This window comes from Solanum stenotomum, chromosome 10 (genome assembly GCF_019186545.1).
Source record: "Solanum stenotomum isolate F172 chromosome 10, ASM1918654v1, whole genome shotgun sequence".
In the NCBI taxonomy this organism is placed as follows: domain Eukaryota; kingdom Viridiplantae; phylum Streptophyta; class Magnoliopsida; order Solanales; family Solanaceae; genus Solanum; species Solanum stenotomum.
The window spans coordinates 15903596-15918200 of record NC_064291.1 but is presented as its reverse complement, the minus strand read 5'-3'; the positions used below and the strand labels follow the sequence as shown (position 1 = coordinate 15918200).

The following is a 14605-nucleotide window of genomic DNA, read 5'->3' as shown; positions in this document are numbered from 1 at the left end:
GGTGTATGCTCAACAAATAGAGGATGAGAAACTCCAAGACAAGAATAGGGTAGTGAAGAGACTTAGAACCGATGATGGGGATTTCTCCAATGCTAGCTCGGATGGATATGGTCAACCTAGGACCCAACAAACACTTTCCATCCAAGAGAGGGTGTCTAAACCTAAGCCCCAAAGAGGGAGTAATACTGAATTTGTGTTGCTTAAGCCTACTTGCTCCAAGTGAAAGCATTATGGTGAGTGTCTAGACAGAAAGGAAGGGAGTTATGGTTGTGGTAATGAGGGTCACAAGAAGAGAGATTGTCCATTCCATAGGGCTAAAGGGAGGGAGGCCAAGCAAGGTTCTTTTAGAGGCCCAGATCCCAATGCTCCCAAGTAAGCATAAGTTCTAAGTTCTCCAAACTACTGGTTATCAAGAGTTACCTTCTTATGTGGCTACCGGTAAGTTTTCAAGATTTATTTGATTCCAGTATTGTTTGGTCTTTTGTGGATTGATATGCTAGACTTTGAAGTTGTCTTTAGCAAGAATGATGTTTAGAAGAGTTTGTGTAGGCTTACTCCCAAGGGGGAGATAGTGTGCCTATCTAGTAGGGTTATTGTGTGTTTATGTGTTTCCATGATTTCCTAGTATGCCTGATCATGAAAATGCTTAGGTCTTGTTAGAAATAACTTATATGCATTGTTTTCCTCATGGTGTAGTGAATTTGAGTAGATTTGCATATAGACTTCATGAGATGAATTATGAGCATGCCTTAGTTTTGGGAGTTGAAAGATTTCTCCATCAATAAATGCTTTTTGATAGTAATTTGTATTTAGGTTCCATGTGTGTGTGTTGAGAATGTTATAGTTAGGAGATGTTAGTTCCTCCTTGAGAATGAGTAAATAAAGAATTGCATGCATTTTAGGTTGGTAGACGTAGTTCCTATTCCCCTGTGTTGCATTGAATGTGTTTAGCTTGGAATTGAAGTTTCTGCCTGGTTATGTGTATTTAGATGTAGTGCATCCATGATGGGAAGCTAGTTTGGAGTTGTGACTTTAAGAAGTGTTTAGAATCACCATTCGAGGACGAATGAACCCAAGGGGAGATAATGTAATACCCCGGAAACTAGTAAGTTGAACTAGAGGGTTCTAGAGCCTTTCGTAAAAGTTTTGGAGTGTGGTATGAGGATTAAAAGTCGTAAAAATGATTCCCGAACTTACTATTGAGGTTTAAGGGTTAGGGCGTCAAGGTACGACCCCCCAAGAACCAACCAAGGGGTCATTGAGGAGGACCTCAAAACAGCCCTAAAAGCTATCAAAATAGGCAGCACTCATGATTGCCACCTACTGGCTGTGAGTGGACCCACGCCCCGTGGGTTGGGGTCGTAGGTCAAGTCCTGGTATGTCCTGCAACTTTTAAGCTACAAACCTCACTTACGGAGGTTCAGCACGCTCAGTAGGTCCACCCACGGTCCGTGGGTGGAGGAGGCGTAAGTCCAAGCAGTTTTTCAAGTTTTAGTTTTAAGTTGGGCGTTTGGGAATTAATTAAGTAATTAATTAGGAGTTAAGGGAGGTCGATTAGTTAGTTATTTAACCACCTATATAAGCTTAATAAGCCCCTAAACTAAGTCATTAACTCATTCATTCATCAAAGAACCCCAAAATTCTCTCAAATAATTCTCTCTCTAGAAGTGAAGAAAAACAAAAAGAAGAGAAGGAAGAGGGGCAGATTTCCTCCATTGATTCAAGCTGGTTTTAGGGCTATGAATTGAGGTATGTTAGCTTAATCATCTATGGATTCTTCCACCCATAGATCCCCCTAGGTTTTCCCCCAATTGTGAAGTCAAAAACCCAATTCTAGCTAGGGTTTCCTTCAACATTGTGGGTAGGGTTTAGGTATGATTCCAATCTAGTGGATAATACCTAATTATTATTGTATTTACATTGAATTATGATATGATGATTAATTCATGTGATTTATATGGTTAACCCTAGTCTATTTAATGAATATGATATTTTGTGGGTTTAATTTCCATTAGAGGTGAAATTGAAGGTTCATAGGTGATCTTCTTGCATCAATGTCATGTGTTGTAATTGTTCAAGGTTAGGAACATATAATAATGAATTGAACTAGACCTTATTGACTATGATTTATCTTGACTTGTAAAGTTGAGATTGAACCTTTAGGATGAATTGTGGTTAGAATCACCTAGTGATAAAGAATGTGATTGGGTGCCTTGTAATCTAGGTTTGTAATATGCTTCCATGGTGTAGAGTCATTGAGAATGAAGACTCATAGTTGTGAATTTTGTTCACTAGGGCTTTAGAATGAAGCTAAAAAGATTAGCTATAGATGCTAAGGCTTTCAGAGTAAAATCTACATGTGAATACAAGGCCAAAGAATATAATTGTGAAGAAAGATATTTACCTACCTAATTCACCTTATGAATCATAAATGGTAGGAAGTGATAGAATCACTTAAGTGATGATGATACTCTTGTCTATTGTATAATTCTAGACATGATGTTAGACATGAAGATGAACTTATCATGGAAGATTTCTCACATAGTAATGGTTCTAGGGTTGAAGGGCTTCTCTTACCTAATTGAACCTAAGGATATAGAGCCTTTATACTTCGGCCATGGATGGTGATAGTTGCTCACACATGGTCTAAAAGAGGTATTAGAATGGATTGGTTGTCAAGAACATCTTTCTGTAAACTTGAGTCACAGTAGAGACTTCATGATTATCTTATGGGATTAAGCCCTAGCACCAAGTGGATATTGAAATGAGATGGAAGTTCCCACCTAGTTGAGTTTGGGCTTCTAAGGAGGTTCCCACCTAGTTGAGTTTGGGCTTCCAACATGGGATCTCTCACCAAGAAGAGTCCGAATTTCCCAAAGTGTGTCTCATGAGATGGAAGCCTTCACCTAGAGGAGTTTTGGGTTTCTAGTAGCAATCTTTGTATCCCATAATTACGTTCCCCATAGGAAAGTTAGCTAGTGGATTCAACTAAGCTAACAACCCGGTTCTACCTTAGGCAAGTGGACCTACCCTTGATAGTATGGGTAACACCTTGAGAGATCATGTGATAGCTAATATGTTATCATGTCGGTTAAGGCTATATCTCAATTAAAAAAGATTAGTAATGAACTAAGATTATGCTCAATGTAGCATCTCCTAAAGCTCAAACCTCATGGCCTAAGATTATGCATAGTGTAGAATCTCCTAGAGTCCAATAAAAGTAATATTCTAAGATTGTTCTTAAAGGAGCATTTCCTAGTGATAAAACTTATTGAACTAAGATTACGCTTGTGAAAGCATCTCATAAAGTTCAACCTTAGTGAACTAAGATTATGCTTTAAGTAGCGTCTCCTAGAGTTCAAGCTTGATGAACTAAGATGTACTCAATGTAGTATATCCTAGTGTTCAAAATGATGAGGAACTAAGATAAGCTTAGTGAAGTACCTCAGATTGATCAAGAGTATAATGGACAAGACATACTTAATGATAACAGCAAGGTTAAGGGAGATCACAAATAGAGAATTGAATATTAGAATGCGGAAGCACAAAGAAAAGAAACAAAAAAAACTAACTAAAGATATGGGAAATTCGAAGGAAAGATCCACGAATTTCCAAGGATTAGATGTTCTAAGGCCTTGAAAAGATCCAAGTAACAACGTATAGATTTATGGAAGAAATCTAACGCCTTTACTTGAGAAAATGAATCAAAACGATAGATTCGGATCTTAACCACTTTATGAGTAACTAAAGACAATAATTAGTATGTAGAAACTAATCACCTTCTAAAGAATACCAAAAAGAAACCAAAGATATCACAAGAAGAAGTTACTTTATACCTTAAACTATGAAACTAGTAAAGGTTTAAAGATAAATTCTCAAAGAACAAGTCACAAAGGTTCAAAGAACTCTCTCAAATATTATTAATATCAATCTAAATTGTCTTTAATGAATGAAAAGGACTCCTATATATAGGAGAAGGGAAAAACGTCCAAGAAGCCAAACCCTAAAAAAACAATTACAAGGAATCCTACTCTAGAAAGGAAATAAAGTAATCTAACTAGGAACAAATTTAGTACTTCTAGGAAAGCATTAAATGGTACTTAGGAGACCATAAATAGACTAAGGAAAATATTAATAACCTATATATAAATAAATAAATAAGGTAAATCCCAACTAGGAAAAGAATCTTGACAATCTTGGAAAGTTTGACTAGTCTTCTCTCAAAACTTGGGCAGAAAGCAACTCTTGTTGTGGCTGATTCTTGGACTCTTCTTGACCTTTTTTGCACGAAATTGGACCTTAAAATTCCTCATCTTGGGCTTGAATTTGGGCCACCAAATAATTGTAGCATTTGGACAATTCCTCTCCCTTGGGCTTGAGCTCTTCTTCCCCAATAAGAAACCTTTGGATCAGCGATTGAAGCCCATTGAGCTTATCATTGAACTCCTTGGTTTGAGATCTTGTTATGGGCCTCCTTGGAGTTTCTAAAGCGTCATCCTTGTCCTTCAATGGAGTAGAGCTTCCTTGGATGCTATCATTCCCCTCTTCTTGAAGAGAATTCGTCCTCGAATTCAAATCTGCATCAAAATGGGAAAGATCAGAAACATTAAAAGTAGCACTAACTTGGAACTCACCAGGAAGATCAAGTTTATAAGCATTGTCTCCAATCCTTTCAAGGACTTTGTATGGCCCACTTCCTCTAGGATCTAGTTTGGTCTTTCTTTTGGAAGGAAATCTTTCCTTTCGCATATGCACCCAAACCAAGTCACCAGGTTTAAAAACAACATATTTTCTGCCCTTATTCCTTCGCAATGCAACTTCCTTGTTCTTCTTTTCAATTGCAAGCCTTGTTTGTTCATGAATTTTCTTCATCATATCAGCCTTCTTCTTACCATCAAGATTAGCAAAATCATTAGTAGGCAAAGGCAATAAATCAAGGGGGGTAAGGGGGTTGAATCCATATACAACTTCAAAAGGAGTCTTACCAGTAGAAGAATGGAAGGTCCTATTATAAGCAAATTCTACAATAGGTAAGTAATCTTCCCAAGAAGTCAACTTTCCTTTCAAAACAGCCCTCAACATGTTCCCTAAAGTTCTATTAACCACTTCCGTTTGCCCGTCCGTTTGTGGGTGACAAGATGTAGAAAATAGCAATTTAGTTCCCAACTTTCCCCAAAGAATTCTCCAAAAGTGACTTAAGAACTTGGCATCCCTATCACTAACAATAGTTCTAGGTATTCCATGCAATTTAACCACTTCCTTTACAAACAAGTCAGCCACATGAGATGCATCATTAGTCTTTTTACATGGGATAAAACGAGCCATTTTAGAAAATCTATCTACTACCACAAATATACTATCCTTACCATACTTAGTCCTTGGCAGCCCCAATATGAAATCCATAGAAATATCAATCCAAGGGGAATTAGAAACAGGTAAAGGAGTATAAAGACCATGCGGCAATGTTCTAGACTTAGCCTGTTTACATTCAAGACAATAAGAACACACTTTTTCAACATCCTTTCTCATGCTAGGCCAATAAAAATGTTCAGAAAGTATTTCCAGTGTTTTGGGTACACCAAAATGTCCCATTAGCCCTCCACAATGTGCTTCCCTAACAAATAGTTCACGCAACGAGCAGTTAGGAACACATAATTTATTTTCCTTGAATAGAAATTCATCTTGAAGATTAAATTTCTCAAAAGGACCTAACTTACATTCAGCAAAAATCTCACCAAAATCAGAATCATTAGCATAGAGGAACTTGATTTGGTCAAAACCCAATAACTTTGAAGTAAGAGTAGAGATCAAAACATACCTTCTTGAGAGTGCATCAGCAACCACATTCTCCTTTCCTTGTTTGTAAGCAATTACATAAGGAAAAGTTTCAATAAACTCTACCCATTTAGCATGCCTACGACTAAGTTTACCTTGGCTCTTCAAGTATTTTAATGACTCATGATCAGTCTTGACCACAAATTCTCGAGGCCACAAGTAGTGCTGCCATGTAGCTAACGCCCTCACCAAGGCATATAGCTCCTTATCATAAGTTGAGTAGTTCAATGTTGCTCCACTTAGCTTTTCACTAAAGTAGGCAATTGGCTTGGAGTCTTGCATCAAAACTGCACCTATGCCCTTACCAGAGGCATCACACTCAACTTCAAAAGACTTAGAAAAATCAGGCAATTGCAAAAGAGGAGCAGAACACAATTTATCCTTCAGCAAGTTAAATGCATCATCTTGTTCCTTTCCCCATGTAAAAACCTTATCTTTTTTAATAACTTCAGTTAAAGGAGCAGCAATGGTGCTAAAGTCTCGCACAAACCTCCTATAAAAACTAGCAAGTCCATGAAAACTCCTAACTTCAGTTACACTATTAGGTTTAGGCCATTCTTTTATTGCCTTGATTTTCTCATCATCTACTTCAACTCCCTTAGAACTGACCACAAAACCTAAGAAAACCACACGATCCACACAGAAAGTACACTTTTTGAGATTAGCAAATAAGCGCTGATTTCTAAGAACTTCAAAAACTTGTTTTAAGTGCTCTAGGTGTTCATCCAGATTTTGAGAAAAGATCAAGATGTCATCAAAATACACCACAATAAATTTTCCATGGAAATCTTTAAAAACATGATTCATTAGTCTCATAAAAGTGCTTGGTGCATTAGTCAAGCCAAAGGGCATAACTAACCACTCATAAAGTCCATATTTGGTCTTAAAAGCAGTTTTCCATTCATCTCCAGGATTCATACGAATCTGATGGTAACCACTCTTTAGATCAATTTTAGAAAAGATTTTGGAACCATACAGTTGGTCCAACATGTCATCAAGACGAGGGATAGGATGGCGATACTTTACCGTTATCTTGTTGATGGCTCGACAATCTACACACATCCTCCATGTTCCATCCTTTTTGGGGACCAATAGGACTGGAACAGAGCATGGGCTCATACTCTCTCGAACAAATCCCTTTTCAAGCAATTCTTCAACTTGCCTTTGTAATTCTTTGGTCTCTTCAGGATTGCTCCTATAGGCAGGCCTATTAGGAAGTTGAGACCCAGGCACAAAGTCTATTTGGTGCTCAATCCCTCTCAAAGGTGGCAATCCCTTTGGAGTGTCATCAGGAAAAACATCTTCAAAATTCTGCAAAAGAGAAGAAACACTATTTGGCAAAGAAGGAGTTAGTTGTTCAAAATTAATCAATACTTCTTTGTAAGTAAGTAGTATTATGGGCAGTCCCTCTCTCCTAGCATTCAAACACTCTTTGGCTTTTATATAAAGGCTCTCATTTTTCTTTTCCTTAGCCTCTTTCCTCTCACCAAAACATTTTATTTTTTTACTCACACCCTCTTTTACCTCTTTACTTAGATCGCTGCCCTCTCTCTCTTTCTCTCGGCCATCTCTCTTTTTTTCTATCTCTTGGCCTTTTTCTTTTCCCTCAAGCTCACTTTTTACCTCTCCCTTTTGTTTTCCCATTGTTTCCCTCAATCGTTTTTGATCTTCAAACACTTGAGAAGGAGATAATGGTGCAAGAGTATACTTCTTACCATTATGCAGAAGACTATACCTATTCTTTCTCCCATGATGAGTAGTATCCCTATCATACTGCCAAGGTCGGCCAAGTAAAACATGACATGCTTGCATTGGAACTACATCACAAAGAATCTCATCTTCATACCTACCAACATTGAATGAAATCATGCATTGTTTGTTTACTTTTACTTCTCCACAATCATTCAACCATTGGAGCCTATATGGGGTAGAGCGCTTCATGCATGCAATTCCTAGTTTATCCACCAAGTATGAACTCACCACATTTGCACAACTTCCCCCATCAATAATCATAGAATAAGTCTTCCCTTTTATCCCACACCTAGTATGAAACAAATTCTCTCTCTGCCCTTCATCAACACTACCCAAATTGATAGTCATAATTCTCCTAACCACCCCAATTATACCATCATTAGGCAGTTCCAAATCATCTTCCTCACTTACACCTTCTCCCTCTTCTTCTTCCCCCTCACTTTTTTCACTCTCATATTCTCCATTCTCTCTAAGTAGGATGTTTCTTCTACTTGGACATTCATGCATCATATGCCCCCTTCCATGACATTTGTGACATTGAATAGAACTTGAAGGTTTAGAAGATTTAGGATTAAAGGTTTTACCTCCCTCCTCAACCTTACCTTTACCTCTATCATCTTGAGGTTTGGAAGGAGCTTTCCCCTCTTGAGTTGACCATGGCTTCTTAGAGATAGTGTTTGGTCGACTTCTCCATGAGTTATTTTGCTGCTTTTTCTCAATTTGTTTTTCAACTTTTACAGACAAATCAACTAACTCATCTAAAGTTACATATTGTTGTATCTCTACTACATTAGCTATTTCTGTATTTAAACCATTTAAAAATCTAGCTATTGTAGCCTCTTCTTCCTCCATGCAGTTAGCTTGGATCATAGCCATATCCATGCTTTTGAAGTACTCATCCACCGACATGGAGCCTTGCTTCAAGCGTTGAAGGCGAGATTGTAGATCTCTTTGGAAGTATGATGGAATAAATCGCTTCCTCATTACCCTCTTCATCTCTGCCCACGTAGCAATAGGTGGTAGCTCCTCTTGCAATCTGTCCCTAGCAAGCTTTTTCCACCAAGAAGCAGCATAATCAGAAAACTCAACAACAGCAAGTTTAACTTTCTTACCCTCAGAGTAGTTATGGCAATCAAAGATGGCTTCAACTCGTCTCTCCCAATCAAGGTACAAGTCTGGATCCCTTGTCCCCTTGAAAGATGGCATCTTCATCTTTATACTATTTATATTATCATCTTCTACTCTACCTCTGTCGCCTCCTATCTCTTCTTTCTAGATTAAATTCAACATCAAAATCATCATTATCATATTCAGGATTTACAAAAGGGATATGGAGTACATTCCTTCTAACTTGGGGTCTAACATTATTTGGGGGTACAACATTATTCTCCCTCCTAATTGCAGCTATGGTGTCATTCTGCTCGATAATCATATCCCTCATCTCTTGGAATTGAAGGGTCTATCTCTCAAATTGTTGGTGTATAGCTTGAAGGGTGAAGTCGTTCCTTCCTTTGACCTCAGCTTCTAAACGAGCCCTTTCCTCATCACCACCTGAATTAGACATCTAAAAAAAAGAATAAATGATTAAGTATCACACTTTTAATATGGCTTTTACCCTCTTTTAAACTCGCCCACACTTGCCTTTTTCCACTCAAAATAACCTTTGAACGAGAATACTTTGTAGATTTATAATTAAACCAAAACGTGTATCAAGTTCGTAGTAATAAAGTATGGAATCTTGGGGTACAAAAAGAAAGTAAAGAACTAGTCCTAGAACAAGTAGGATATAGTTGAAACAAAACACGAATAAAAAGGAACTTATTTTAGAATTATAAGAACAAGAAAAAAAAAATTCCTCTTATTCTTAAAGGTCTAGAATCCCCTCTTCTTGCAACCTTCTTTCTTGGAAACAAATTAATGCAAAACTTGGAGAGCAAGTAAAAAGATTTCTTGAATATCAAGTAATAAACTTTCTTGGGTATCAAGTAATCAAATTTCTTGGAGGACAAGTAATTAGATTTCTTAGAGAGAAAGTTATAACTTCTTCTTTTTTTCTGTTCACGCTATTGTAAATTTTTTTTTTTCACGACCCTACTGTTCACGCTACAGTGTTTTTTTTTTTTTGTTGCTCTAAGAAGAAATCCCAAGATATCAAGAACAGAATCTTGATAGAACCGCTCTGATACCACTTGATAACAGCAAGGTTAAGGGAGATCACAAATAGAGAATTGAATATTAGAATGCGGAAGCACAAAGAAAAGAAACAAAAAAAACTAACTAAAGATATGGGAAATTCGAAGGAAAGATCCACGAATTTCCAAGGATTATATGTTCTAAGGCCTTGAAAAGATCCAAGTAACAACGTATAGATTTATGGAAGAAATCTAATGCCTTTACTTGAGAAAACGAATCAAAACGATAGATTCGGATCTTGACCGCTTTATGAGTAACTAAAGACAACAATTAGTATGTAGAAACTAATCACCTTCTAAAGAATACCAAAAAGAAACCAAAAATATCACAAGAAGAAGTTACTTTATACCTTAAACTATGAAACTAGTAAAGGTTTAAAGATAAATTCTCAAAGAACAAGTCACAAAGGTTCAAAGAACTCTCTCAAATATTATTAATATCAATCTAAATTGTCTTTAATGAATGAAAAGGACTCCTATATATAGGAGAAGGGAAAAACGTCCAAGAAGCCAAACCCTAAAAAAACAATTACAAGGAATCCTACTCTAGAAAGGAAATAAAGTAATCTAACTAGGAACAAATTTAGTACTTCTAGGAAAGCATTAAATGGTACTTAGGAGACCATAAATAGACTAAGGAAAATATTAATAACCTATATATAAATAAATAAATAAGGTAAATCCCAACTAGGAAAAGAATCTTGACAATCTTGGAAAGTTTGACTAGTCTTCTCTCAAAACTTGGGCAGAAAGCAACTCTTGTTGTGGCTGATTCTTGGACTCTTCTTGACCTTTTTTGCACGAAATTGGACCTTAAAATTCCTCATCTTGGGCTTGAATTTGGGCCACCAAATAATTGTAGCATTTGGACAATTCCTCTCCCTTGGGCTTGAGCTCTTCTTCCCCAATAAGACACCTTTGGATCAGCGATTGAAACCCATTGAGCTTATCATTGAACTCCTTGGTTTGAGATCTTGTTATGGGCCTCCTTGGAGTTTCTAAAGCTTCATCCTTGTCCTTCAATGGAGTAGAGCTTCCTTGGATGTTATCACTTAAGGTAGTATCTCATAGGGTCCATCTTAACAATGAACTAAGACATACTTAAAGGAGTATCTCATAGTTTTCAAAGTATAAAGGGATTTATAAATGCTTAAGTAAGTATCTCACAGGATCAATTTTAATAATGAACTTAGACATGCTTAAAGAAGTGTCTCATAGGGTTAAACCTATAATGAACTTAGAGGTGATTTATGTAGTACCTCCTAGTGTTCTAAGGTCTAAAGAGAGGAATTAGGTTCCAACCCAAGAAGCATTAGAATGAGGAACTAAGATAGAGTTAGTAAAAGGTCTCCTATTGTTCCTATGCTTTCAAGAAAGGGCTAGTCTCCAATTAAGGAACATGATTATGATGACGTAAAGAAGCACTTAGTATGAGTGGTAGTATGGGATGTCATTCATGCATTGCACAAATATGACTTAAGGTTGTCTAATGACTACTACTTTAAATGAGTTATTCTTGATGGATTGTTACTATAGATGCCTTCCAAGGTGGGATTGACTAAAGGTGATAGTTCCTTTGTCTACATGAAGTAAGCTAATAATGAGACCAAAGTAGGGTAAATATGACTCGGATGACTTCAAGGTTATGCTTTGTGTGAAGGGTAGTATGGGATGCCTTTCAGGTATTGTACCAGTGTGCTTTTTGAGGTTACTTAGGAGTATGATTCCCTTGTGGTAAAAAGGCTTAAGACTTAAACATTAATAAAGACTATGATTAAGTTGACCAAAAAGGGATACTTGGCTTGGGTGTTATTATGGGATGCTATTCATGCTTTGCACATGTATGCCTTTGAGGTTACTTCAGAATGGTTCTATTATGGTATAGACGACTAAGAGTCAAGCAATACTTATATGTTGCTTATGTTGGAGACTTTGCTTATTATGATTATGATGTTGTCTCTTATGCTAATGATTTATGTTTCATAATGTATTTCATATGATTTTTTATTATGTCTTATATTGACTAACCCTTGTCTTATGATCTTATGGTTATGCTAACTAACATATTTAGTACATTTTGAACTAACACATACTTTGCCTACATTACAATCAAATGTAGGGTTTGGAGATTTTAGTACTATCTTGAAGCTAAGTTTCTAAGGAGCTAAGGAGTTGAAGATCTTGCTGAGTCCTCATAGCTTCGAGGACAAAACCCACCATTTCCTTTATGTCTTTATTTCATGTTTTTGAGACTATTGTATGGGCAGTATCCCAACAGTTTATTCTAAAGTAGTAGTAGATGGTTTGATACAAGTTATAGAAAGACTTCCACTTGCTTTTATGAAAATGACTTCGATTGTAAATTTTCCATATTTTTCTATTATCTTATGTTCATGATACGCTATGGTCTTGTATGAGACCCCTTGGGGGTCAAGTACGCCATGTTACTTCAAGGTTATACCACTGGGTCGTGGCAAACTTGGTAATCAAAGCACAAGGTTTAGAATGGTTTTAGGATTGTCTCAAACCACGACTAGTAGAGTCTTGTTCTAAAAGTGAAGCATGCCACATTTCTGAATAAGAGGCTATTGGATGTTTAGGAAATCTCACTTCTTCATTCTCTAAGTCATGCCATAGAGCTTGGCTTTAGTAGGCCCTTCTTCTAATCCGTGCCTTTTGTTTTCAAGGTATGGCTAATACAAGTCAAATGCTAGGAAAGGTGAGGAAGGCAATGGGTAGCAAGAGGTTCCCCCCCAAGGTCCTCAAGTTCCTCAAGCTCCTAATGAGAAGGGGGCTATGACAAATGTGGAGACAAAGTCATCTCTCCAAACGTTGACTCAAGCTATGATGGCTCAAGCTCAAGCCGTGACAAATCAAGCCCATGTTATGGTGGCTCAAGTCAATCAGGATACTAGAACTCATGAGAAACCTAATGCGAGAACTATGGCTTCAAGGTTGAGAGACTTCACAAGAATGAGCCCTCATATGTTCTTTGGTTCCAAAGTGAATGAAGATCCTCAAGAGTTTGTGGAAAAGGTCTACAAGATAATTGATTCTATGGAGGTGACTTCTACAGAGAAAGCCGAACTAGCCGCTTAGCAATTGAAGGATGTGGCCCAAGTATGGCATACTTAATAGAAGAGGAATAGGATAGTTGAGGTTGATCCCATTGATTGAAATGTGTTCAAGAAAGCATTTCTTTATAGATTCTTTCTCCGAAAGATGAGGGAAGTTAAGTTAGAAGAATTTATCAACCTTCGTCAAGGAGGTATGAGTGTTCAAGAATATTCTCTAAAATTCACTAAGTTGTCCAAGTATGCTCCGTCTTTGGTGGCGGATTCTACAGATGAGATGAATAGGTTTGTGACAGGTGTGTCTAGATTGGTAAGGAAAGAATGGCATTCGGCAATTCTTCATGATAACATGGATATATTCCGTCTTATGGTGTATGCTCAACAAATAGAGGATGAGAAACTCCAAGACAAGAATAGGGTAGTGAAGAGACTTAGAACTGATCATGGGAATTTCTCCAATGCTAGCTCCGATGGATGTGGTCAACCTAGGACCCAACAAAAACTTTCCAACCAAGAGAGTGTGTCTAAACAAAATCCCCAAAGAGGGAGTAATAGTGATTATGTATTGGTTAAGCCTACTTGCTCCAAGTATGGAAGAAAGCATTATGGTGAGTGTCTAGCCGGAAAGGAGGGGTGTTATGGTTGTGGTAATGAGGGTCACAAGAAAAGAGATTGTCTAATCCATAGAGATAAAGGGAGGGACGCCAAGCAAGCGTCTTTTAGTTGCCCAGATCCCAATGCTCCCAAGTAAGCATAGGTTCTAACTTCTCCAAACTAGTGATTATCAAGAGTGACCTTCTTATGTGGCTACCGGTAATTTTTCAAGCTTTATTTGATTCCGATATTATTTGGTCTTTTGTGGCTTAATATGATAGACTTTGAAGTTGTCTTTAGCATGAATGATGTTTAGAAAAGTTTGTGTAGGCTTACTCCCAAGGGGGAGATAGTGTGCCTATCTAGTAGGGTTATTGTGTGTTTATGTGTTGCCATGATTTCCTAGTATGCATGTTCATGAAGATGCTTATGTCTTGTTAGAAATAACTTATACGCATTGTTTTCCTCATGGTGTAGTGCATTTGAGTAGATTTGCATATAGACTTCATGAGATGAATTATGTGCATGCCTTAGTTTTGGGAGTTGAAAGATTCCTCCTTTAAGAAATGTTTTTTGATAGTAATTTGCATTTAGGCTCCATGTGTGTGTGTTGAGCATGTTTTAGTTAGGAGATGTTAGTTCCTCCTTGAGAATGAGTAAATAAAGAATTTCATGCATTTTGGGTTGGTAGATGTAGTTCCTACTCCCTTGTGTTGCATTAAATGTGTTTAGCTTTGGATTGAAGTTTCTTCCATGGTTATGTACATTTAGATGTAGTGTATCCCTGATGGGATGCTAGTTTAGATCTGTGACTGTAAAAAGTGTTTAGAATCTCCATTCGAGGACGAATGATCCTAAGGGGGATATAATGTAATACCTCGGAAACTACGAGGTTGAACTAGAGGGTTCTAGAGCCCTTCGTAAGAGTTTTGGAGTGTGGTATGAGGATTGAAAGTCATAAAAATTATTCCCGAACTTAGTACGGAGGTTTAAGGGTTAGGGCGTCAAAGTACGACCTCCCAAGGACCACCCAAGGGGTCCTTGAGGAGGACCTCAAAAGAGCCCTAAAATCTATCAAAATAGGCAGTACTCACGATTGCCACCTACTGGCTGTGAGTGGACCCACGCCCCGTGGGTTTTGGTAGTGGGTCAAGTCCT

General features: G+C 37.5%; 1 protein-coding gene across 1 annotated transcript; it reads right to left on the bottom strand.

The window, feature by feature from the left end:
* Positions 1-4404: 4404 nt before the first annotated feature.
* LOC125842771 (uncharacterized) lies at positions 4405-9028 on the bottom strand (the record flags this gene model as incomplete). The annotated part of the gene is made up of 6 exons (XM_049522087.1): positions 8951-9028; positions 7601-8859; positions 6894-7150; positions 5815-6452; positions 4919-5697; positions 4405-4765 (listed from the first exon to the last, which is right to left on the bottom strand). Coding segments are annotated over exons 1-6 (3372 nt in total), but the record flags the coding sequence as incomplete, so codon positions are not given.
* Between the last annotated feature and the right edge of the window lie 5577 nt (positions 9029-14605).